Genomic DNA, 25,506 nt, shown 5'->3' on the forward strand with positions numbered 1-25,506 from the left:
AAGCTGCTGAGAGATCAAGTAGAAGTAAAAGGGTTGCACTCTCCTGTCCCTTTTGTGATGAAGTGCATCCATCAGGACAAGCAAGGCTGATTCAGTTCTGAAACCAGGTCTGAACCAGATTGGATCTAGATGATCCAACCTGCAGTTGCTCCATAACCACCCTCTCTACCACCTTTGCCAAGAAAGGAGTGCTGATGACTAGTCTACAGTTATTGCACTCCATTGGGCTTTTTCAGGAGTGGATGCACCACCACCTCTTTAAAGGCAGTGGGCACCACACCACCACACAATGATGCATTTACCACACCTCTGACCCATTCAGTCAACTCACCCCAGCTAGTTTTAATAAGCCATGATGGATAAGGATCTAATGAACAGGTAGTTAGGCACATCATTGCAAGTATCCTGTCTATATCATCAGACTGCATTAACTGGAACTGATCCAGCAACACTGGGCTTCATGTTGCATTAGGCACCTCACAAAGCAGCATCTAAAATCACTGCAAACTTAAAATCCAAGCAACTTAGTGGAGTTAACCCTTTTTTGGGTTAACTAACTTTCATTCCTGTATCTCCACTTTGTTAGAACAATTAATTTCTGGATTTTTTTGCTCATATACTGTTAACTGAGTTTGCACTAAAACTGTATTGCAAAACCAATAAAAAGCTAGACTAGGTATGTTAGAAATGTACATATCTCTTGTATTTCCCTAACTGAACACCATTATTTCCTATCTTCATAAAAGCACTATTGAAATGAGTTATTTATTTAAATGTTTAATGACATATTACTCTTGGGGAGCATAATTTCAGTAAATAAGCTGCTAAGAAATAGGTATAGTCATTTTAAAAGGGGGGGGGAATACCAATTAGCAAAATTTAAAATCAAAATTTCTTCCCAGAAATATGAAGCATTGATCAACCTATGCTTAGGAAAAAGGTGACCCTTTAATACCTTTGCCCCTCCAGATGTTGCTGAACTACAGCTTCCATTATCCTTGGCCATTTGGGAATGTTTGCTAGGGCTGGTGGGTAGTTCATAAACATCTGGAATGCCAAAGGTTCCACAGTCCTGCTGTACATTAAAGGAAGCAGCAGAGAACCACCGTCATTGAAACATCAAGTGAATAGCAAATGAATTTTGGCAAACTGTGAAATATGGCTACAAGAAGAAGAAATCTAAGGATCTCCTAAGGCTCAAGCAGAGACACAGGGGGATTTGCATGCACCCATTTTCCCCCTGAATACCTTCCTTCTCAAAAATTATCCCAACCAAATTCCTGAAGTGCACTTTATGTCTGTGTTCAAATTGACATGATGGTTTTAAAATAGGACAAAAATGATGATTTTGGTCCTAAGTTCCACTTGTGGAACAGGGGTTTTCTGCCTTCAGTCTTTTGCTCCTGGGGCCCTCCAGAGCAAGTGGTGTGGGAGTTCCAGATGGAGGGGGAAATCCCCCCCACTTTGCTTGAGTGGAAATTACTTCAGATTTCACAAAGACAGTGTTCAGTCAAATCAATCTGCATGCAGCAGTGCCATGTCCATATTTAAAAAGTGTATTGGAAAATCTCTTCATCCCCGCCAAAAAAAATTGAACTCAGGGATAGAAGTCCTCTGGAAAATAATTCTGGGGATTCTGTGAGGTATTTTTGAGAAAGAGCTGTCAATCTTTTCTGTGTCTGGTCTGGGTGAGCTTTCAGTTTTGGAAAATTTGAAAAAAGGGGAATACACTGCTAGATTATAGCCTTAAAAACAGGCTAGAATGAAGAAAAAGTATCCAAGACTTAAACCAGCTCACTACTAATTTCCAGAAAAGCAGATGCATTTGTTAAAAGTATTCAGGCAGTACACAGTTAATGTGGGTTTTATTATTTCAGCAAGCTGCCCATTCTTGAATACTGTAAAGCTTCACAAAAGTCAAGTGATATTCTTAATGATGCAGCTGAAATGTTTCCAAAGATTACTTAAATCTAGATTTCATTTCAAGAATTCCAACAGAAGCTGACTTCAACCTGATTGTCTTACCATTGTCTACAGAAATTCCAAGCAAACTTGATATTTTTCTCACACTGAAAACACAGAAAAAGTCACTTCATTACTGGGTGCTTCTTCACATCCAAACTAAATCATGGACTTTCACAGTAGTTTTATGCTATTTCATAAAATTTCCCCTTAAAAACTTTATGCCAAAACATGGTCACATGATCAACCAAGCACATTTCACCGTTTTCAAAATGTTATTGAGAAAGAGTATAATGAAAGTTCTCAATGGCAGTTGAAAACGTTGTTCAAGATGAACATCACAGAGTGCATAAATTTGAAGTAGCATACATCAAATACCAACGTATACAAAATTTTGAGTATAGCATGTCAAAATGCTGTAGTTAACCATGTTCCACATTGTGTCATCATTTGGTACTTCCACTAAACTGTGAACAGAGTTCATGTTGGTGCTTGACCTAGAAAAATAAAGTCCATGACATGCTCTGGTGTGGGTTTCGACCTGCCTCTGGTGTTGTGGTACTGGATGAGATTTCAGGTGTTATGTCATGGAACTTACTGTGGCTAAATGTGAGAGAGTTATCCAGGCTGCTCAGCTGCTGTAATCTGGCATGCATCATCCCTGTTCTGTTACGGGAAACAGGCAATGTCTGAGATTTTCGATCATGAACTATGGGTCCCAACCCCTCCTGGTTCCTGCAAGATGGGTGAAATGGGACAGAAGCAAAAGTTAAACATGTTGCACTGCAGCAAGAGTGGGTGAGAGTTAGTTAAGCAGGCCAAGCAAAAACTCTAATAGAAGATGAAAATACAATGCAGCCTATTATCTATTTTAGTTAATGTTCTGGCAAATTTATCCAGTCAGTCAAGGCAGTACATAAAGGATGTGGGCTATAGTATTTACTTCTTGACCACAATGGATTATTTACAGTTGGATAGACTGGAGGTAGTCAGCCATAGTGAGAGTCTTAGGAAGACAGACTCAGTCAGGAAGACTAGCTCTACCTGACCACTGTACTTTGGTCATTTTACATTAGCTTAAAATAGGTAGAATTCTGAAAGCATCACAGCAAGTACCTTCTCAGTCCAAAAGCTTCAAAAATGCTTGAAAGCAGCAGCACACAACTTGCTTTAGAAACATTTAGTTCAGAATAGTAAATGTGCTACCATGTATACAAATAATTTTAAAGAGAGCTTTGTGTGATCTGAATTTGTTATAGAAAGTTTAAGGAGGATCTGAGAGAGTATTTAGTAAGCACACATGCAGTAAGAGCAAAATTATGTGAAATACTAATGCCTGTATCTTACCGAGGCAGGAAGGGAGTAGAGCCATATACTTTGTTAAACTTGCCAGCAATCAAGTGAAGGAAATAGAAAAGTGATCTGTGTTAGCAATCAGTACAGACTAACCTCCTAGTGTGTACCACCACCAGAGCTGACAAGAAATGAAAACCAATACCAGAATTACACACATCCCTGTTTCCTCAACCATAGGGTGTGTAAAGATTGCATGCACTATCTTTTTGCTAGCACATTCCTTTGGTGCATCTCAATGTGAAATATTTGTGAATCACTTCAATAATCACATGAACATCAGAAACGTGCATAGTTTTCAGTTCAATGTTTTCACATGCAACACAACCAAGTGGTATGTTATTGGTGAAATAGTCTATTAACAAATTCATCAAGAGCTATTTAATGCATTTTCATGCATTATGAATATTCCTACTTATACATCAAGTGGGCAAAAGCTCAAACTGTAATTTCAGGAGCAACAATCTGTATTATTCTTAAATAAAATGGTTAAACATCATGGAGTACATTAAGAAAAATGCAACAATAAATAAATAAAGGATATTTTACCCCTAGCCCAGAGAAATAACACAAGCACCAGTGCCACATTAGAAATGTATGGCTTAATTCTGGATGGCAAAACCATGTATGTGCTGTATCACGTCAGTCTGCATGTGAGGTCTTACTCAAGAGGAACCAACACAACAATGCCCTCCCGATGCTGAACTTCATTAGCCCAGTCAACATAGCCAATAATCAGGATAATGGACGCTATAGTTCAACGTCTTGAAGATACCACTTCCCTATAAATCAGAAGCTCAAAGAGAAGGCTAGGCTAGCATCCTTCTCCCTGACATCTAATTTATTGTGTGGAGGCATCTTTTGGTCAGAAGAGCTCATACCTGCCATCTGAAGTGATTTACAGCTCATACACTGCTTTACCACATCAGCTGCTTTATGAGAACAAGGCCCAAACATTAGGAAGCAGGCAGAACAAATCTAAAGCTGAAAAAACCCAAATGGCATTTCCCCCTGGGAGTAGGCTGGGGAGATAGGGGGGATAAATAGTCATATAAGTGTTGCAACATTTTTAGGTGAATTCAAATACATATTCAGTTTGATTCACAGAACATGCTTTATTTTGATTTTTCCATGCCCCCTTTCAAGACATTGTCAAAGATTAAAAGCAAAATCAACTAATGACAATAGGATAATTTTCTTTTGGGAGAGAAAGAATGGCAATGTATGTTTTATTTTTCTCTTTCATATATCCAAGTCATAATTTCCTGTATTTGTGTCTGGTATAAGTCACAATAGCATCAGCTAGCAAGTAACAGGCTTGTGCCAAAAATCCATGTGGAGGCTGTCTCTAACATAAAAATATTGCAACAACAGAGGTAAATTTCCATACAAGCAGCTAATGGAACTAAGAACAGTGTGGCCAGCATTGGATAGGATGAAAAGATACATGTGGTGTTAAAAAGCCTTGTTTAGTCTGACTGGGGAATGCACAGGAAGTAGGAATAATTCACAGGCTATCATTCAGGTACTATGCACAGTTTTGAGAATGTTGCAAGGCAGTTTGGGCAAACCTCCCCAATTTTAACAGCCAACACAAAAATCCCTAACTATGTAGTGCAGCAATTTGGGATTAGCTTTCAGTGCTAGTAAGGCAACTCAGGTAACGTGTCAAGCACTACAAAGGCCATTTACTTACCTTCTAATACAAACGCATCTCTTTCCAGTATTAACTGAACATTATTCAATTGACAAGAATTTAAGGCATTCTGTCACAACAAAGTTACACCATTAGGTTATACACAGTACCTGGCGATGTATCGTTTCCCCATGTATTGAAACTGATGCAAGCACACTCTGCAAAGAACACAGTGAGAGTTAGTTTTAAAACTAAGACAAAATTTTAGTAAAAACTTAACTGGAGCCAGCTCATGATATAATAAAATAATGAATGTCCTTGATTTTAATGATCACTTGGCTTAATTCCCATCCCCAAACCAGAATCTCTACCTCAATCCCATGTTACAGCTGTCACCTTTCTGCCAAACAAGTTATGTTCAACACTTTCTGCTCTCATGCAGAGTGAAGCCAAGATGCAGTGCTGATCCTGTTTATTAAAACAGTATAGCAATTATCACTGACAATTCCCCCCCCACTTGTTTTTTGTACTGTAGTGCAATCCAAACCGTGTCTAATGAAAAGTAAGTTGTTAGGATTGTACCTGTGTCTTCAATGATCTCTAGTACATTTAAATTCCTGAACCCCAAACAGTGAAGAAACAGTTCACAGTCAATCTGCCATCTTCATAAAAATATTTATGCCAATGCTATGGCAGCAGCATCGGTCAAATAGTAATGAATGAAAAGCCTACAGGCATGTGGTCTTCTTTGGGGTCAAAATGCACTCTTACCAGGATCTGCCTTGGGCTCTACTTATGCTAGAGAGGTCACGATAGTAACCTCTAATTACAGAAGGCAGTCTAAAGAACATTTCCCACATACAGATACTGTGTGACGGGAGCATCATAGAACATACTGTTGCCCCGTGGAGCGACCTTTCCATAAAAGTTCACTACCTTGAGCATCTTCTCAAAGAGCTATAACAGTGTACTTATTTGGGTTTCTAGTACCTGCCATCCCATCATTAATAGATTAGGGAGCAGGGATAGTGAGTGCTTTATTCACATTATTGGGTAACTTCACTGAAAACATTAGCATGCAGTCAGAAATGTCAAAAAGTACATAAATAAATGCCCAGAGAACAGGCAACCCAAAATATTTAAAAATAAAAGAACTTTGCTCATGACTTATAGAAGACAAATTAGTTAGGGATTTGGTATATCAAGAGATATGACCTATGACTGATAAATGACTCTCCATATTCAGAGGCAGTATGACTGAATATGATATACTGTACTGCAGACACATAATGCAGAAGAGCCGTTTCCTCCATGCTCTGTGGTCTTCCTGGGGCCATCTGGTTTGCCACAGTGGGAAGCTAGGTAACAGACTTGATGGATCTTTGGTCTGATCTAGCAGGGCTCTTTTGATCTTCTTAGGGACAGACGGATTGATGCAAACAGCTGTGTGTTAGATCTGTATCTGATTGAGGACCATCGATTCCCGTCAATGTTTATAGAAATCTGTTAGCATCTTAAGTGCAATTCTGCATTTCCATAAAGTGGTAGAATCAATATTTATTATTACCCTGTGTTTACAATAAAATGTTCAAGGGAGCTCACAATACCTTCTTAATATACTGTATAATGATAATAACACTTGGGACAATGGAATGCAGCAAGGTAAGATGGGGGAAAGGGAATAGGTTTAATTTCCCTTCATCTGTGCATCCCTTTTCATGAAGTATAAAATAGTAATTTCTATCTCCAATTTATATGTGAACAATAGTGGAACAGAATACACACACAGGTTTGCTTACATCCTGTTTGAAAAACTTGCTCAAATATTTGTTTTATGGAAAAAACTGCAAGCTGGTTCACTTATAATTGCCGCCATGGTATTAATGCTGAATGTGTGGAGATAAATGTGTGCATGTCGCCTTGGGAGCTTGTGAGATGTATTGCAGATTTCTCAATTACCAGGACTTTTTGAAAAGTTGCAGTGCTATACAGTATATACAATATTTACCACGGACTTTAAATTCATGCCTGAAATGCAACAACTGTACTATACAAAGAGTTATAGTAATAGCCAAGTCAACTCACTCTGCAATTGTGAAAAAATCCATGAGTTCTGATGTTGAGGCCTTGTTCCAGTATGTGAAAAGGGCATCTATAATGTATTGGATAAAGCAATTAATAAATGTGAGTATCACTGATGTGAAAAGTTTTAAGGACAGGAAGCAGGAAAGCTAGTATGTTACACAAAGCAAAACCTGGTTTGAGACTACACATCTAACAGCAGACAGCCTTCTAAATACAGTGGTGCCTCGCAAGACGAAAGTAATTTGTTCTGCGAGTCGCTTTGCCTTGCAATAATTTCATCTTGCGAAGCGTGGCCATAGAAAACTTCGTATTGTGAGTCACCAAAAACATCGCAAAACCCTTTCGTCTTGCGGGTTTTTCATCATGCGAGGCATTGGTCTTGCGAGGTACCACTGTATGCATTTGAGGTACAAGTGCACGGCTTATTACTCCACATCTCTTCTGTACAGGCTCTCTATTCAATACTTTTCAAGATTACATAGCTTGAACTAGGGATGGACCAATCTGTCAATTTCTCTCAGTTTCTAATTTTTCTAGTCTTAAGCTCAGTTCACCACATTTCCACATTAGCTTGTGATTAAAAAAAACTACTCAGGAATATTGCTCTGTATTTCAGTGGACATTTCTTCTAATATGCAAGCAATACCACCCAATATGAAGCATTTCTGTATTTTATTTTTAACTTTTGCTCATTTTTTTAAAATTGAAGAACTGGATTACAAAATTTGTAGAAATGTGAAATTCAAAGGATATTTGGGGAGATACCCATTTGGGAAGGATCAGGTAGGTTTGCAGGGGAACTAGGATGAGATATCACCTGTGTGTAAACTGGAAGGAAGCATTCCCTCAGGTCCCCAGCCATGTAAATGTATGCCAGAGCTTTGAATCATGCTTGGCAAATGCCAGGAGTTTCCGAACAGTCTTTAAAACCAGTCCCTTATACAATGCATAGCAATAGTCTAATATAGAGGTTTAGCAGAGCATGTATAACTGAGCCAGATTCTCCATTTCAGACCGGAAGGAGCTTTAGCTGGTGGAAGATGCTCTGTGCCACTAACACACGTCGGATATCTGGGGACAAAGCTGTAGCACTTCTAAACCACAAACCTGATCCTTTTGTGGGGAGAGGAATCTCATCCAGAGCAGGCTGAACTGAACTCCACTTCTGTAGAGGGATAAACTACCCACCAATGGTACCTTTGTCTTGTCTGGATTAAGCATTCATCTTGCGGGCATTTTCTGCTCATTTATATAAGTTTACATCCCCTAGCAAGTATTTGGTTGGTAGAATGCCAAACTCAGAGATGAGTTCTGGGGCAGGGAAACAGGAGGCACTGAAGTAATCAAGTCTTCAGCCCCTGATAAATAACAGCAGAACCAGAAAACTTTGCAGAATTGAGCACAAGGAATACAAATCAGAAGAGAATCAAACAGAGGCTATTACATTCCAAGTTACACATGACATGTTACAGCTGTTACTGAACAGGGGTTTAAAACACCAAGTTATTGTGTTAACTCACTGTCAGAATTTAAGAGCTGAAAATTTAAGAGCTTACCATCTGACATGCTTTTTAAAATATGAAGGAAACACATCAGTAGACTCCTGATTTCAGCTTGATCAAGCTTGTCACATCGAACTACAGAACTTCCCAAAGGGCAAATCTGTTGGTTCTGAAAAATACAGGAAAACACTTGGACAAGAGGCTCATCTTAATGCATTAAGGCACAAACACAGCATCTCAAAACCGAGAGAGAGTTGGGTGTCCAAGGACAAAGGTGGAACACTCCTAAATCACAAACCAGATCCTTTTGTTGGGAGAGGAACACTCACATGTTGATAGTGTAAGTTGCTATGACACACCAGCATATAGACCGATCTAAGTTTGTACATTGCGCCCAGATCCAATTCCCTTTTTGTACACATTCCATGGTTACCTCTCTCAAGCCTTCAATTTGTAAACAAGAAAAGCAACTTAAGGATAAGAGTTAAAGTAAATGTGTATCTTCTTTAGGGCAATTGGTCAAAATCTAAAGGTATATGCTTCAATATGTGATTTGTATGTGGATATGCCAAACCATAAAGCTATTACTTCTGAGCCTCAAACTACAATAGCAAAAGTGCTACACTGCAGACACGCACAAACAGCTTAAACTAATGTGGAATTAGAGAAGACTATGAGCAAGGAATGAAGTGTAATGCTATAACTTTGAACAATAAAAAGAGCCAACACAAATAATGCACCATCATAACTGCCAAAAATGGAATAGAAACTATATTGAAGTTTCAGAATGTTTGGTAGGCATGCTTGATCATGTGACACACAGGAAACAGGAATATCACACAAAAGCCAAAGACAATCTGACAGTAAATGCTTAAACTTGCATTAATTAATTAATTAATTAATTAAGCCTTATAGATGTTCCAGGCCTTCTTTCAAGCGTCTGCCTGCATGCCTTCCCCAGGCATACTAATTTTGAGATAAAAATATACAATTACATATGCAGAGTAGTCTTTCAATCCTATTAAGATCAACTCAGGTCTTCTTTATTCCATTCCTGAGTTGTAGACTTTCTGCGATATTTGTTGCTGCAGGAAAGCTCCACACCCATCACTGTAGCCCCAAAAGGCAGTCTGCTTTGAAACCAATCAGCCCAAATAAAATATTATCAGCCAGGAGAAAAGCTTAGAAGTAAGTCAGCTAGGATAAGTACCATCATGAAATGTATAATAAAATAGCAGCTATGTCAAGCAATAAACGAGTATAACTTGAACATACGATATTCAAAAAGGCTACACCAAGTTTTAAAATTTCAGTACTACTGTCAATTGCTTCACACTGCAAATCAAGCCATTACAATGAAGAAAAAAATAATTAGATGACAATTTTGCCATTTAGCAGAAGTAGCTTTACAGTGCGCAGATCATTAACAAATCTGATGGTGTGTTTTTTGTACATTTCAGTATGCCATGATACTTTCAAACAATTAAGATACTGTTTCCTCTCCAGTAGAAGCTTCTTCAATGCTCAGGGCAAAATTGGCAACAAACTGCACTCAGAAACCTAACCAAATAAATCACACAAAAAATGAATACTTCTTGTAATGGAGGAGACACAACAGCATGGAAATCTCTCTCTGGTAAAGATGGAACTGTCAATAGTGAAAAATCCACTGTAACACGCTTTTTCTTTGATGAATGGTAGTGTTCTCGTTCCTCTCCACTAGTAAATAATGTATGAGCAGAATGCCTTCTGAGAAGTTTCTCCCTCTGCCACAAGGCGGCATGTCAGGGTTAAGAAGAAAACATTAAACAATGGTGTGACTGCCACAAGATCCAACCTCAAAACGTTAGAAATAGGACAGGTAAAAGGCAAATGCAACTGAACGTGAGAGGCTGAACACGCTTAATTATTAAAACTCTTTCACTGAAAGCAATCATGTGGATTTATACCAGTGAACTAAGACAAGTGAGGCTGTATCCAATGGTAGTCACACTCTAAGGAGATCCATTGAAATTAATGAACCTAAGTTATCCCCCTTAATTTTAATGACTTTACACTGAGTATGGCTACTACTGGAGACAGCCCTTGGTGAATTAAGAGTGTCCTTCAAATAATGGTACTATATTTTCTAAAAATAATGATTTATTGTAAATTTTCCTGCATTCATGAAGTCTAATAAATAGCCAAAATAAATTTGTATTATATATACACATAAGTAAATATACACAATAGATATAACATATAACATATTTATTGAGACAGTGGCATGGTTTCCTCTAGAAATTATTGTTCACTCAATAGGGGCCTCCCCTTACAGCTAGACACATTTTATTTAATGTAGAATAAGAGAAGAACTAGAAATGGCTACTCATTTTCCCTCAGTGGAATAAATTATAATAGCAAAAAAGCAAGAGTAGAGTGCGTAGAAGCTTCTCTTACAGGCACAAATATATAAAAGTACCCTTACCTTGTCAAGGGAATTGCTCTTTTCACTATGTCTTTCTGGGAGACTGTTTCCTGAATCTGTACTTATAAGAGAACCTCTTGAGTCTGCATTTCTTACACAATTAACATTTGGAGTCGAAGAGGTATATGGGGATGCTGAATAATAAGTTGGTAGAAAAGAGATAAATTAGAGGCTCTGCTAGTGTGAGATTCAACCTGTATTCAACTGCCCTCTTTTATTCAAATGACCCTTCCAATATCTATAGGCTAGGTAGATGCCAGAAACCTGGCTTATAAAGGGTTGCCAGCTGGGTGCATGTTTTAGCTAGACATCTAGATTTATCAGTAGGAGATATCTGAATGCGAAGAAATACAGACTTGCGGTATTTAGTTACAGGATACACACATACACACACACACACACACGTGTGTATATATACATATACATATACATAAACATATACATATAGATTCGGTTGAGAGAGTTTCATGGGAACAAGCTCTGTAACTGTGTGGAAAATTGATACTTGTATTTTTAAGTAATATAAGGGCTTAAAGGGATGTGAAGTTAGAAATAGAATGCAGAAATGGAAAGAAGGAGAAACCATAAGGTAAAGGATGAAGAAGTATATGGGAAATTTATCAAAATTAGATGGAAAATTAATTTAAAAACATAACTGAAAAGAGAGATCAGTGAGAGCAGGAAAACGAATTGCTCTGTCAGGCAGGAGAGAAAAAACTGAGGAGCAACCACACCTGCCCCCCAGAGTTCTTTGCTCTCCTGCCTCCATCACATGACAACCCATTCATGGCATCAGCAACAGACTCAAATTTTGAACCCATGTCTTAGTGGCGTAAGTTCAAACACCATCCACTATGCCACATCAACATTACATCACTCAAAAGATCATTTTCACCAATAAAAGATCTACATGTAAAGTATCAAATTTCATTTCTTAGAAGGCTACATTTTGCTGTTCACAATGGGACATTAAAAGAAGCGTATAAATTTTTTAAAATGGTTACCAATGCCTGATATAGCACCAAACACGTCCTTCTGGAGGTTGCTATCAAGGGTATTCACAGACTTTTGAGGAGTCATCAATGGATTTGCAGCTGGTAAGCTAAGCGATTCATCTTTTGTACTCTGTTAAAAAAGAAATTATTTCACTTCCTTTGATATGCTTAAAAGTGGTATATTTTTACACTAGAATTTTTTCAAGCTTTAAAGTTTCAGAAATAAAAATATCCACTCACACTGCTGGAAGCATTAATAGGGAAAGGTGAAATATCCTTGACATCAATTCGATGGGCATTTTCTATCAGCACCCCAAAGGTTGGCAAATACAACGTAGCTATTCTTGCTTGATGGCTCTGTACCAAAACATTTTAGTTCTCATTATTCCATGGGACTATATACACACACATTTCAGATATTTGCTGTTGTGGAGCTAGAGTTATAACTTGATTTTTGGTTCTTGCACATTTAAAAGGAACAGATGTTGGCTGAAAGCCCTCAAATATATCCCTTTTGCAGTCAGGTGGGAGTCACAAGTTTACTGAAACTGAATTTGCTTATCATGATATTAGCAATTAAGAAAAAGCTCAACAAGTATGGCAGAGTAAGAATTAATAATATATTTTATAGTGAAAGAAGGGTATTTTGCCATGTGAGCAAGTCTATCTTTGTCTAATGATACACTCTTGCTTGAGCTGGTAATACAGGCAAAAGGCTCTTTGATCATCTCCCCCAGTGTTGTCGAACCTAATCTCAGAGGATCTCTGTATACAAAGACAATAGAGTTCTGGTGCACAGACAGGCTCCCCTATTCAGAGAAGTGCAGCAAGTTTAGAATCCTGTATTGGCTATGATCTCTGCATCTACTATTAAAGCATGAGTAGGAGCCCTGGGATTAGACTATTTGTGAAACTTCAGTAAATAAGCACTGCAGGTATTTTGTAACATACACAGGCTAGCTTAGTGAAGTTCACAGAGGGAAATATTTCCATCCCTTCTCCCTCCTGCAGCTACCTAGAACCTCCACAAAGCCTCTCCAGAGAGGTGGTGCCCCCTCCTGAACAATGTGGGGACAGGGCATGGAGGCCTGTTGGGAGAAGGATGGGAATGTGATATTTATCTGTGAATTGCAGCCTAATATGGGATTCCTAATAGTCCCATATACCCACATCCCACATTGTTCAGGAGAGCCCCTCAACCTCCTCCACAGAGGATTCTCATGGGGCACAGGCGGCTACAATAAGGAAGAAGGGATATAAAACATTTCTTCAGTTCACGTCCTTAAATTAACTTTTCTTAGGACCAAAGTCACAAAAACTTCCGTGCTTAATATAACTGAAAAAGCTTCTGAAAATACACTTACCCTGGAAACATATCTGTCATCCAAAGAATGCTTTATCATCAAATTCTTCAAAACACTGATTGCAATTTGACGGATGTCTCTGAACTCTTGCAGTGCATTTCCCACCTCCCTCAGCAGCAGTCCTACCAAGAAGTGATACTTGCAGAAGTCATCTGATAAGGAATAGTCAAGCTGAAGGTCTGAAAGCAAACACCACAGTTAAGAAAGGGTATATTCTAATACAGAAAGATGCAATCCATTGCCATTTGGAAGCACCACAATGTTCATTATATTCCATGTCCTCATTTATTAGAAAAACAAAATAGTGTATCTATAGATGGTTCTTTTGCTTTTTATAACCAGAGCAAAGACTAAAAATGAAAATATTTAAGCAGTAATGAATTTACAGGCCATTCCCAGTTTACGCGGATTCTATTTGCACACTACTATGTGCACACACAGTGCCAGATACCCAGAAGTGGTACCAGGAAATGGGGATCACCTGGACAACAGAGTTGGAGGGATGGCGGAGCTTCCACAGCTGACATGAATGGCGAAGAAGCTTCCCCATGCACGCCAGCTAGGTTGGTCAACCAAGCCCTGCCATCCCTCTGGCTCCCACAAGCCAGAGGGGCAGGAAGGCTTTGTTGAGCAGCCTCAACAAGCCTCTGACTCATAAGGAGACCCTTCCCAGAGCCCAAAGAGGATGGGAAGGCTGAGCATCTCAACAAAGCCCTGCAGCCCCTCCAGCTCACGAGGAGACCCTCCCTCTTTGGGCTCTGGAGTAGGTCTCCTCCTGCTGAGCCAGGAGGACTCGCCAGGGTGCTCTCTATTTTATGTGATTCCGCATATGCTCATGGTGGCTCAAAACGGAAGCCCCCTGTAAATGGAGAGTCACTGGTACAGACAGTAATTCAGTAATTTACTCTCTTGAGTACATGGTGGCTTACTGACTAAATATGAACTCTTGGAAAAGAACTCAACTGGTGGAAAGTCAATCTCTTTCATGCTTTATATGGCCACAGAGCAACGTTTATGCATTTTAAATAATTTTCAGACAATCACACTTTCGCACAAATATGTTCTGCTAAAACCAAGCAAGTGTGGGTGACTACAAGCAAAAGGTCAGGTATCTGTGACAAAACTATACATGCATTTTTAAAAAGAAAACAACCAATGGCACACCTAGTAATTCAGTGGCACTTGTAGTATCAAACTTCTTGTTTTTAATATTACTTTTTTATTTAGTCCAAGAACTGGACACACAGCTAGCTAGCCTTCCTTTTCTTAGTTGGAAAAAATGCAAGCACTGCCCCTAGAATGTGATGGATTAGACACAGATATTTCCAGGAAATACATCTAAAGAAATGTAAATAGAACTTGGAAAATGGTGGAAAAGGCCTTATTTTGCTTAAGCACTGTGAAACAGAAGAAAAGCAGGAAGAAAACATCCCCTATGACTCCAGCTGTAGTGAGCGTCTACCATCTGTGTCAGCATATTGTAGACAACAAGAGGCTGATGAGGCAGCTTTTGGAGACACCAGAATTAATATGTCCTTAGAAGGCCGGGCCTTTATATTTGTGTGCCTCGCTTCATGCATAATAATAACATTCTGTTGGTCCAATGACACCACCAGGGTGCATATGTGTATAGAATACATCCAGTAGGTGAAAAGACTGAATGAGTCCTTTTGAATTTTGAGAACTTGAAATTTCGCTTTAAAGGATCATTTAATATTTATTACTGCTGGAGAAAGTTAGGTATGTGATTCATTGCAAACTACCCCATAGTCACTCAAAAAAGGCTCACAACTAATCCCACCCCTGCTGCTCCACAATTAGCATCAGCAAAGCTTGCTGACACAAAACAGGTTCCAAAGAGGACATGGGCATGGGCATACCCAGAGGAAATTTATTCCCTTTGAGTAGAAGGCCACATCACAAAATACTTTTGAAAACCCTTTCTGTATCAAGAGGATTCTGCAATGCAGTGCAGGGGAGCTGCTATTCAATACACACAAGCTTGAAGCATCCATGCAAGCCACAGGACAACTGAAAGAAAAGAAGTGTTTCTTGATACTCTGGCTTGTACTAGCAAGATGAAAGCTCTGGAATGTTTTCAATCAATTTATAGTGACATGTTCATGCATTTTCACTTTGTTTCCAAATAAGCACGTCAAATTTATTTTAAAAGCTTTATTTTATCTATAGCAGTGTAGCATGACTCACAAATGGAATTACTGCACATTCTTCCTTTTTGCACAAGTCACCATGGTTTTTAAATTAGAAAGTCAGTCTAGGATCAAGCAGCACACTCCACACCTACCTATAGGAGTGTCATAGGATTCCACTGTTGGTGAAAGAAAAGCTAATTCAAAGGAAAAAAAGAAGCAAAGTAGGACAAAACCAATAAGTAACAAATAGCTTTTCTGGTTTGAGACAACACAAAGAAACAATGCTAATGAGACATTCAGTGTGTGTATGTTACACCAGAACTACATTACTTACCTATCTGCTTTCACTCTATCACTTTATTATACAAACTGGTGAAAATTAGAGGAGACTGAAATAAAATCTCCATCTCACAATTAAAGAACCCCAATATACATGTATCAAGCCACATTAGATGTCAAGGTTTTTCTTACAAGACAACAATGTCAAATTAACTTTTCAAATGTGAATTTACCTTGATATCGCTGAATCCTGCCTTTTCCAAAAGGCATAGGCAGATTCAAAGGAATGTAGTGTTCATGATTACATACTACCCGGAGAAATTCAAATTTGAATTCAAAGAGGGTCTGCAAAAATATGTTGAAGTCATAAAATTGGTTGTTTAACAAAATTAATGTATTTAAATTCAATAAGCAAGCAAAAAGATTTCTAATGTCTGGTTTCAGTTCTTTGAAAGGATAGCTAAGACCCAATAAACAAACAGCACACTGTCTGATTTCCATAAAATGTTTTCATACAAGGACACACATGTTCTGATAACATGACGGCTCTTTTTTTCTAATTTTATTAGAAATATGAAATATAGCATATCTTTTTGTTTAACCGATTTCCAGCTTACACATGGTGAGATCTTGCCTGCTTTCTGAGATAAGATATTCTTGGAAACCAAAAAGCAAGCAAGCTTTGCTTTGGAAATGTATTTAAATATTGCAACTAAGAAAAAATCACTGCCCATACAATATTATCCAGTTACAGGACACAAAGTTACAGACACAAACCTTTCATGGGTGTAACAAGGTCACAACTTTTACTGGTTACAGCAAACTGGGCTTGGTCTATGAGGACAAGGAACTATCCATTGTGCAGCCCTATCTGCAGAACTCAATCAGAAATGAGGAGTTGGCCTGAGTACAGGGCAATCTGGGTGTGGGCACGTCCAGTGGGCCTCTCGGGCAAACTAGGATTCATGCTATCTATGAGCTCTGTTTTAGGCAGAAAGCAACAGTCCAAGATCCCTTAAGCAGAGCTGCTCAGTGGTAAGTAGGGTTAAACTGCCAGGCTCTGCTCCTCAATCAACCAAGCGGAACTCACATTAGTTCCCCATGGAAGACCTGTCTGTGCTATGAGTCAGTCAGAGCTGCAGAGGGGATCACATCCAGGACAAGCCTTTTCCACCCACTCTGCCCACACAGGGAGCCAAATGGCGTTCTCTAGGTAAGCTGGGGACCTGGGACAACCCCCCCCCCAAAAAAAACACCAAAATGGCAATGGCAACACAATTTCTTACAACAAAGCTATACAGTACCTTTGGATCTCCTGGAGCAAAGAAGCTGATATAGTTATTAATTTGCTTGAACACAAATCCTCTGTCCATAAAGGTAAAACATCTCTGCAAAAGCAGAAAAAGTCACAAGAGCATTCTAAAGGCATAGTAGCTAGTAAGTTCTATTTTTATAGCTATTTACAAGAAAAATCTATAAAAACTAAACTAGCCTAAAGCAGCATTCAGATGTCAAACATCAGGTGCTTAATACATGACTCATAAATTATATATTTCTAAATTAAATCAAAGAGTTAATAATCTCACCTGAACTTATTGTACACCACATTTCAAACAAGTTTTTATTGTATATAACCACTTATGATGAGAGACTATGAATTCAGAGTCTTCACTATTATTCCAGGATCAATAACTGGCAAAATATCCCAAAACTGCAGGATTTTTATTTCAAAAGTGCTGCACCTTCTATCATCTCAGTACTATCTATAATTAATAGCATAACATTCAAAATCAGCTTCAATCACAAAGATTTACATTATCTGTTTTCTTGACACATACTATTCTTTCATATGCCAATTTATTGGGGGTGGGGAGGGGAGAGAGATTGCCAGCTATTGCCTTCTAAACCTGCTGCATCATGTTGACCATGAGAGAAAAGAAAAGCTTAAGATCAGTTTGAGTTCTGCATGAGCAATTGCTAAGACAGTGGTGGGGCACACCCAACTACCTGTCAAAATCCCTTGCTTAGGGTTCCCAAGCCTGGTGGCTGTTGGGTGCTCGGGATTACTGCACATAGGAGGTTGCTAGCCCTGTGTTCAATACTTCCCAAAGCATCAAACACATGACTAGCAAAGTGGTTCTTTTCCCCCCTCCCCATGGGGAGGTGGGGGCACAGAAGCTGGCATTTTGCAGGCATCAACGTGTGCAAGAGAGGTCCCTCTCAAAGCCAATTTGCAAAAAGCTGGTTTCTTCCCCCTGCATTTGCAGATCAGCTGAGAAAAAGCACTCCTCTCACAAACACAATGCAAGAGCTTGTAAAGTTTTGTTTCTGACTGTTCCCTTTAACAATGTGCTCCCACCCACCCAGTAGCTGACCTCAGGGGCATGGTTTGGGGCAAATTAGACCTCCTGCCAGGCCAAGATTGGCTTGTGGGCCAAAGAGAAATTTTCGTAACACTTCAGGTATTGCTATGTTGACTAAGTGAAGCCTTCTTCAAGAAAGGCCAACAAAGAACCATACTCACTTTTATGAAGACAGCAAGGCTATGGTTTGCATTTTTTGAAGCTTCTGGGTTATCTTTATACTTCTGAGTAATGTGTGGCATCAACATGTTTACTACAGTTTCTACAGCGTGATGATAAGATGCTGGAAATCTCTGATTTCGTAACAACTAGGGAAAAAATTAACCAACAGAATTTGACAAAATTATCCTTTTACCCTTACCCAGTGTTTGAGAATTGGTAGTTAAAAACTCAAGCCAAGAGCAAAAGACAAAAAAAGTTTCTGAAAATCACTGGCATCTGTTTATTATTAACTACATTTACCGGTATATCCTGCCCTTTCTCCAGCACACGTGGTTCTCTTTCCCCCTCTCATTTTATCCTCTCAACAATCCTGTGAAGTATGTTAAACTAAGATATAGTGACCAACCCAAAGTCATCCAGCGAGCTTCACAGGTGAGTGTGGCATTCGACTTCTGTCTCTCTGGACTATGTCAAGCACAACTATTTCACATTGGCTCTAATAAAATGTGTGCTGTTAAGATTATTTAGAGCAGGAACATATTTTATATAATTATGTTTGATACTCATTCATATGTTACAAAAATATAAAAATAAACTGGCCAGGCTGGCTGGGGCTGATGGTTGGGAGGTTGTGGAAGCGGCTGGTGGTTGTGGAAGGCTGCACTAAAGAAATAATTGGACTTATGCACTGTTCCGTTTTCATACAGCAAACAATTGGAAGTGCCTAGAATGAAGGAGACTAAGAGGCTAGCTGTTTACTAAGCCTCTTCAGAATATTATACGTACCTTTACTTTAGCATTTTCTAGCAGATGCTGGGCCATTGATTTGATTAGAATTTCAAAGAAAAACCAGGAGTACTATTAAAACAAAACAAAATCAACAAATTATACAAGCAGTCCATTTATACCTGTAATATATGAAATGTTTATTGTTAATGGGATTATTGTTAAATGGGTTTTTCACTCTTTGTCAAATTGTTGCAGTCCAGCTTTTTCCGTCTTGTCTCCTCGTGTTTTATATCTTTTATAATAGATTATTATTATAGATTAAGAGTGTGAGCCAAGAGGGAGCCTCTCGGCTCGCATGGCAGTTTAAACGGGGCCCGGCCACGCCCCCAGCCAGCTGATTGGCTGGCCAATGGATGACGTGGCTGGGATCCCCCCGGGCGGCGCGGGAAAAACGTACCCGCCCCCCCGGAGGGGAGGGGGAGGTCATGTGATCCACCGCAACTCCTCCCCACCATGCCGTGGAGTGGATTTGCCTCCATTTTTATCTTTTGCAATAGCATGCAGTTGCAGTACAAGCAAAGTGCTATTGAGACTTTTTAGGTCTCCTAAGCTTTTAATTAAAAGTTTCTTCTTTGCAGGTCCTGCTCAGTTGATTGCTTCCTGTCAATTGTGGCTGACGGAATAGTAATGAATAGTAACTTAACTGCCATTCAAAAAGTTTCACTTAAACTGAAAGGATATAAGAAAAGCAATGTAAAGAAATGGATAATTTGTAGCAGATGAAACTGATGGACTATGCCGAGTTGGCGAAACTAACTGGGAATATTCAGAACCAGCAAGACCAGACTTTCCTGAAATATCAGAAGAAATTTATGATATATTTGAAAGACAATTGTAACCAAGTGACATCGCTTGTAGGGTTGCAAGAAGTTTTGTAAGGAGAACTACATGAATTATTGCAAAAAAAGGACTAAGGAGGAGTTTATTTAGGATTTGGATTTTATAGCAATAGCTATTAAAATAAAATGCAAAATCAGAAAGAAAGTTACAAAACCATTAGTCAAGGTTGATGGAAGTCCTAGGCTGTGATAGCCAAAACAGACAGTAATCCCCTAGTTATAATCATCAGAAAGGAACAAAAGAGAAAAGAGGTAGGTCCTGCAAACAAGACACTTATAAGCACTGGAAAGGGGCTTTGCTGAACAGAATTTATTTGTGAGCAAACATTATAGAAGGTTCATAGCCATGAGGAAGGGTAGGTCCCGGATAATATATCTGTATATTAAGTACAGTGTGGAATCTCCACTTAAATCCCACTTTATGGAAAAGCAATGTCTCAGCAGCACTAAAGACTCCAATCTGGTTATAGAACAACCCTGCACAGTTAAATAGGTAATACCAACAAAAGCAGCAATCAATGTCCCCCCCCCCAAATATATACCTTTAACAGCTTGTTGCTTGTGAGAAAGTCAGCAGATGGCTTCAAGATTGTTGTCATGGATTTGGCAAGTTCTTCATGTACGGTCTTATATTCAGTAGCAATGTAAGGCTCTGCTTTGTAAGCATACTTGGCAAGGAAAAAAGTGAAATTAGCTTTGCATAATGCAGGAGTAATTATTACAGATGTTAATGGTACAATTTTTGATAAAGCATTTTTGTATGAATCCTACCTTGACATAGGACCTCAAGTAGCTATCCAGCCCTTCTTCATGACACTGGGCAACTACATGGATGATAACTCTAAATAAAATGAAGTGAGCATAAAATATCATTGCAAAGTACTTTGACAAAAATTAGAACAACCTTGGCAAATTAATACCCCAAAATTGCTTTTTAGGTGATTAAATGTACTAGGACTGTTGCATCAAAATGCTTACCTTGTCACGTTCACGGCAACTTCTTCGTGGGTTGCTCTAGTAAGGACTCTAAACAATTGGTTTAAAATAGTAGGCAGGAAAGCTATCATCACATGGCCCTCCATAGCATGAAGACTCTAAATTAAGAAAATAATAAAATGAAATTAGAATTGTATGAGAAGCAACACGTACTTTAAAAAAATAAAAATTCAGAAGTGTAAAGCTAACAATCCTCAGAAACTTTACTCGGAAGCAAGTTCTATTGAAATAACAGAACTTATACATAACTTATTCTAGGAGGAAACGGGGAAATCTAAGAATATAAGTAAATTGTTTCCTATGCAACATCTGATGCTATTCCATAGCCTGTCAGATTTCAAGCAGATGGGGTAAATGAGAGAGCGCATTGGGAGTTGAAGGTATACATATACAGGATACATTATTAAATAGCAATTCAGCAGCAAATACTGAAATGAGCACAAAAGCATCATGAGATAAGGTGACATGTGTTCAATATTGTAATGGTGTTGTTGCGGCTACTCTTGAGTAAGACGCCCAAGTCCGTGCTTGTCTTTAAAGGTTTTATTGTGCGTACAGTGCAGAGATAGCAGAAAACATGACCTCCAAGTCACTCGCAGAATCCGGGAGTGGACGTTTCCTGTTGCGTGACCAGCATAAGAGCCTGGGCACCCCGAAATGCCTCCTCCCGACCTTAGGTTTGGTGGCGCGCCTTAATTCGGGCGCCGGAAGGAGCTACGTGTTCCCCTCCACTTGCTGGTCAAGGCGGTGCAAGGGCTCTCCCACATCACTGAGCCTTGCCTCCTCCATCCCGCTAACGTTGTCATTCCTCCCACCTGACCCACTGCTGCTGCTCTCATTGGGCGAAGTGCTGGTCAGCAGGATGGGGGGAAGCTTCCCTGTAGGAAGGTCCTCTGACAAATATGATAGTGGCTAATGCTGCCATGTTAAAATACTTGTCAAAACATTTGTGAAATAAATGTTGATTAAATGTTGAAAATATTTTGCAGCCACAACATTGCAATGTGCATATTTTACATGGCAAAATATAATAGTATGGCTAAAATACAAAGGAAGTCTAAAGTATGCGCTAGTTACACGTGATCACTTCCTCCCCCCATGTTGTGTTGTGGCATACCACAGGAAGACTCAAATTCAGGCTACATGTCAAGCCACAATTAAGGAAGATTAACTATAATTTAGTATGATCTCTACACTAGCAAGCCATGGTATAAATTATATACCTTAAGATACTTTACAAGATCAACTCCTAAGGCTTGAGCTCCAGACTCAGTTTTTTGACAATAATGGAAGAAATTGTTTAAGTGCTGGTCCTAGGAAAAGAACGACAAAAACAGGTTAAGTCAATTAATACATCATTCAAATTGAATTGATCAAATGTGCCATTGCAAATGTGCCATTGCAAATGTCACTACCTCTAGATAAAAGAAATCCACTCTAAATACGACCAAAATGTTCCTCCTTTCAAGCATCCATCAAAGTTAAGCTTGAAAAGAATAAAGCAATGTGACGGAATTCTCAGCAAATAAAACTCCTGATTCTTGGAGCAACAGTAATCTCACAGCCAAAGCTTATGAAGTTTGCTTTTGCTTGCTTGGTGTGCTTTAATAGCAAATATTTTATAATATGCACCAGAAGACCAAAAATTATTTTTCACTTCTCTTCCCCACCCCCCACTCCAACTCAGCCATACCATCACTGAATGCGGACTTTTGTCATCCTGCCCTCCAGTTATGTACCATCTAACAGCACAATCAACTAAAAAAATGTGGTAAAAAGCTCTAGTGGAATAGCCTACCTGTGTATATACAGTGGAAACCAGATGGGTTGAAATCTTTAACAGTGGTTTGCCTCCATCTACCCATTTAATTTCAGAACCAGAATGCTGTATATAGAGAAGAAAGTTAAAATAATGTTGATATTACATAAATACTATTATTACACAATAATAAAATAATCAATCATTATTGTGTTGTTGCTGTTTTTTTTACTTTGATCGTGCCAGGTTCTTGATTGTTGAGATATCCACATGAAAGGTATGCAGCTACTGGGATATGTTGTTCATTTGTCACTACTCTTCCATCTTTCAACAGCTGAAGCCAAGAATACCCAACTACAAGAAATGCAAAGAAAAAACATTTCTAATATTCACACCTTAAGTACATAATATAACATAACACAACACAGCCTCATCTAGCAAGACTTGGTGAGTCTTATACTTCCTCTGCTAAAATCCTGTTAAACATGTAAGAAGGGCTCTAACTAATGGAACAAAGCACACATTTTTATCTACAGCAGTTAGAGTGCAATTTCAATTTCAAAAAGCAATTGACTTTTTTCTCTAAAAATGCTATTAAAGTCAGTAAATATATTTAGCATTGGACTCTTTTTATTGTAACCCAGCAACAAGAAAATGGTAGATTTAATGATAAATCTTCAGAAGCTATGAAATGAGTATCAGACTTTGAATTCAACACAGAACATCATACCTTGTGCTTCAATTATGTCCTTCTTTTTGGTAGTTCCTTTGCTTGAACTATCACAGCTGACATGGTAGAAGGTAAACAACAAATGATGTTTTTCGTGTAACTGTGTGGGCAACTCTATTTTGATCTAAGAAGAAAAACATAAGTTTGGCTTCAGATAATATTCCCAATTGTGTAGTGGTATGCCTCATAAAATGTACATATAGTAAATAATTTTCAATGCAATTAAAGCAAGATTTAGAACAAGAGATCATACATTGGGAGCAATTGGTGAAAAGTGGATTATATGCACTTTAAAAAAAGACAGATATATGTGAAACTCTAGAATCATTTCAGTGGAGGTAGCTGCTGTGATCATGCAAAGAAATACACACAGTGAACTTCATGCACTGTATGGTCAAATGAATTAGGTCAGGGCTATCTAAAATGGAATGGGTAGCATATACTGTACAGATTTTGACTAGTTTGCATGATTTCAGCTTAATATAATCTTAAGTGTACAGTATTAAAGTACAGTAGCAAAGTGCTACCCTTAAAAGTTCTAATTAAATTACAAAAGTGAATATGTGAGTTTAAATATGCAACAAGGCTGAACTAGAACAATTATATCCAACAGAATTCTAGCTTCATATGTGTAGAGGAATTTTAACCTGAGATGTACCAATGACAATGTTTTTCCATATGTATATCTGAGGCAGTTTTGAGACCTATTTTCCTTGGGACTCAGCTATACAGCTACAAATAAAACGTTTTAAGTGTGCAATATACAATGTGACACTAGATGGCGATGGTGAGCCTTATGGAAAATTCAATGTTTCAGTGTATCTGATGAAGTGTGCATGCACACAAAAGCTCATACCAAAATAAAAACTTAGTTGGTCTTTAAGGTGCTACTGAAGGAATTTTTTATTTTTTTAAAACACTTTTTCTAAAAAGCATTTTCAGAACGGTTTTTATATGTGTGTAGATTTCACCTGAGAGAAATTATACCATCTCACCCTACTATCTTCCAAAATGTTTCTCTGTTCATTTTTCTGTTCCAGGGATCATCCAGGGCTTCTGACAGGACTGTCATTTAAGGCAGCAAGCAATTTCTCCAAAGTAGTCAAGAAACCATTCAGAGCCACCACTGATTTATTACTAGTTACTATTTTACTATACTTTGCTAAACACTCAAAGCGCTTAACATGCATGATTCCAGGTATGCCTACAACAGGACTGTAAGAAGGAAACGGAGGCAGACAGATACTAGTTTGCCTACGGCTACCTGATAAATTTATTAAGACAGTTGCGCTCTAATTCAAGGAACCAGATCAACTCTCATTTCACTATGTTTTTGGAAATTGGCAAGTGTACAATTGGTTACCTCATCATAAAACTCTGGGTTTTGGTGATGATGCAGAACTGTAGCAAATGCTTGTCTTGTAAATACTGATCCACCGGGTCTGCCATAGATGCACTAAAAATAAAATAACAAAAGAAAGACTTACTCTATTGTATTTTAGGTCAAGAACATGAATGAAATTTTTTTGAAGTCCTGTTAAAAAATCCAAAGAGAACTTCCAATCACAATATCCAATAAACAAAACACTTGCAGCAATATGCCAAAATACAGCCTAGTGAAAGGATCTCAGGTAGCAGGGCTGGAAAATTTATCTGCCTGATACCTTATATAGCAGGAGAAACTCTCTCAGCCAAGAGTCACATTTCCTCTTGGGAAAACCTCCAGGGGCTGCATATGGGAGTAACTGATCTGACTCTTATATTTTAAGGTGGGCCACATTCCAGCCATTCATAATTCTCTCTCTCTCTCTCTCTCTCTCTCTCTCTCACACACACACACACGCACACACACACACACACACACAAATATCCATTAGGTAAACAAGAAGTGTTATCGTGTTTCAAGGTCACATTCCAACCAGGCAAAAGCACATGAGGAGGATGTAGAGAAGGCCTGAGGATAGGTAGGGAAGAGTCCTGAGGGGCATACTGAAGTGCATTGCCCCCTGGACCCAAGGTTTCCACCCATGCCTTAGAGAACTGATTTTAGTCAAAGTAGATAGTCCTGGGCC

At 38.7% G+C, this 25,506-nt stretch overlaps 1 protein-coding gene across 6 annotated transcripts in view; it reads right to left on the minus strand.

Annotated features, from left to right (window-relative positions):
• The window catches only part of DOCK9 (dedicator of cytokinesis 9), a 111,107-nt gene that overhangs the window by 22,982 nt on the left and 62,619 nt on the right, over positions 1-25,506 (minus strand). For 2 of the 6 annotated variants that reach the window (XM_035116156.3, XM_035116157.3), the window contains exons 19-39: positions 24,798-24,890; positions 23,435-23,558; positions 22,937-23,058; positions 22,744-22,830; positions 22,169-22,258; positions 20,928-21,043; positions 20,721-20,790; positions 20,492-20,617; positions 19,108-19,179; positions 18,321-18,467; positions 17,101-17,184; positions 16,030-16,141; positions 15,670-15,711; positions 13,365-13,543; positions 12,241-12,357; positions 12,010-12,130; positions 11,006-11,139; positions 8,593-8,707; positions 7,037-7,103; positions 5,122-5,169; positions 2,561-2,697 (exon numbers count right to left, since the gene is read on the minus strand). In XM_035116156.3, coding sequence (XP_034972047.2) covers positions 2,561-2,697; positions 5,122-5,169; positions 7,037-7,103; positions 8,593-8,707; positions 11,006-11,139; positions 12,010-12,130; positions 12,241-12,357; positions 13,365-13,543; positions 15,670-15,711; positions 16,030-16,141; positions 17,101-17,184; positions 18,321-18,467; positions 19,108-19,179; positions 20,492-20,617; positions 20,721-20,790; positions 20,928-21,043; positions 22,169-22,258; positions 22,744-22,830; positions 22,937-23,058; positions 23,435-23,558; positions 24,798-24,890 — 2,203 coding nt within the window. Of the gene's footprint in view, positions 1-2,025; positions 2,070-2,560; positions 2,698-5,121; positions 5,170-7,036; positions 7,104-8,592; positions 8,708-11,005; positions 11,140-12,009; positions 12,131-12,240; positions 12,358-13,364; positions 13,544-15,669; positions 15,712-16,029; positions 16,142-17,100; positions 17,185-18,320; positions 18,468-19,107; positions 19,180-20,491; positions 20,618-20,720; positions 20,791-20,927; positions 21,044-22,168; positions 22,259-22,743; positions 22,831-22,936; positions 23,059-23,434; positions 23,559-24,797; positions 24,891-25,506 lie in introns of all 6 variants that reach the window. The other 4 variants (XM_035116158.3, XM_035116159.3, XM_035116160.3 and 1 more) reach the window with 3 other exon arrangements.

The sequence above is a fragment of the Zootoca vivipara genome, chromosome 4, assembly GCF_965207765.1.
Source record: "Zootoca vivipara chromosome 4, rZooViv2.hap1.1, whole genome shotgun sequence".
Lineage (NCBI taxonomy): Eukaryota > Metazoa > Chordata > Lepidosauria > Squamata > Lacertidae > Zootoca > Zootoca vivipara.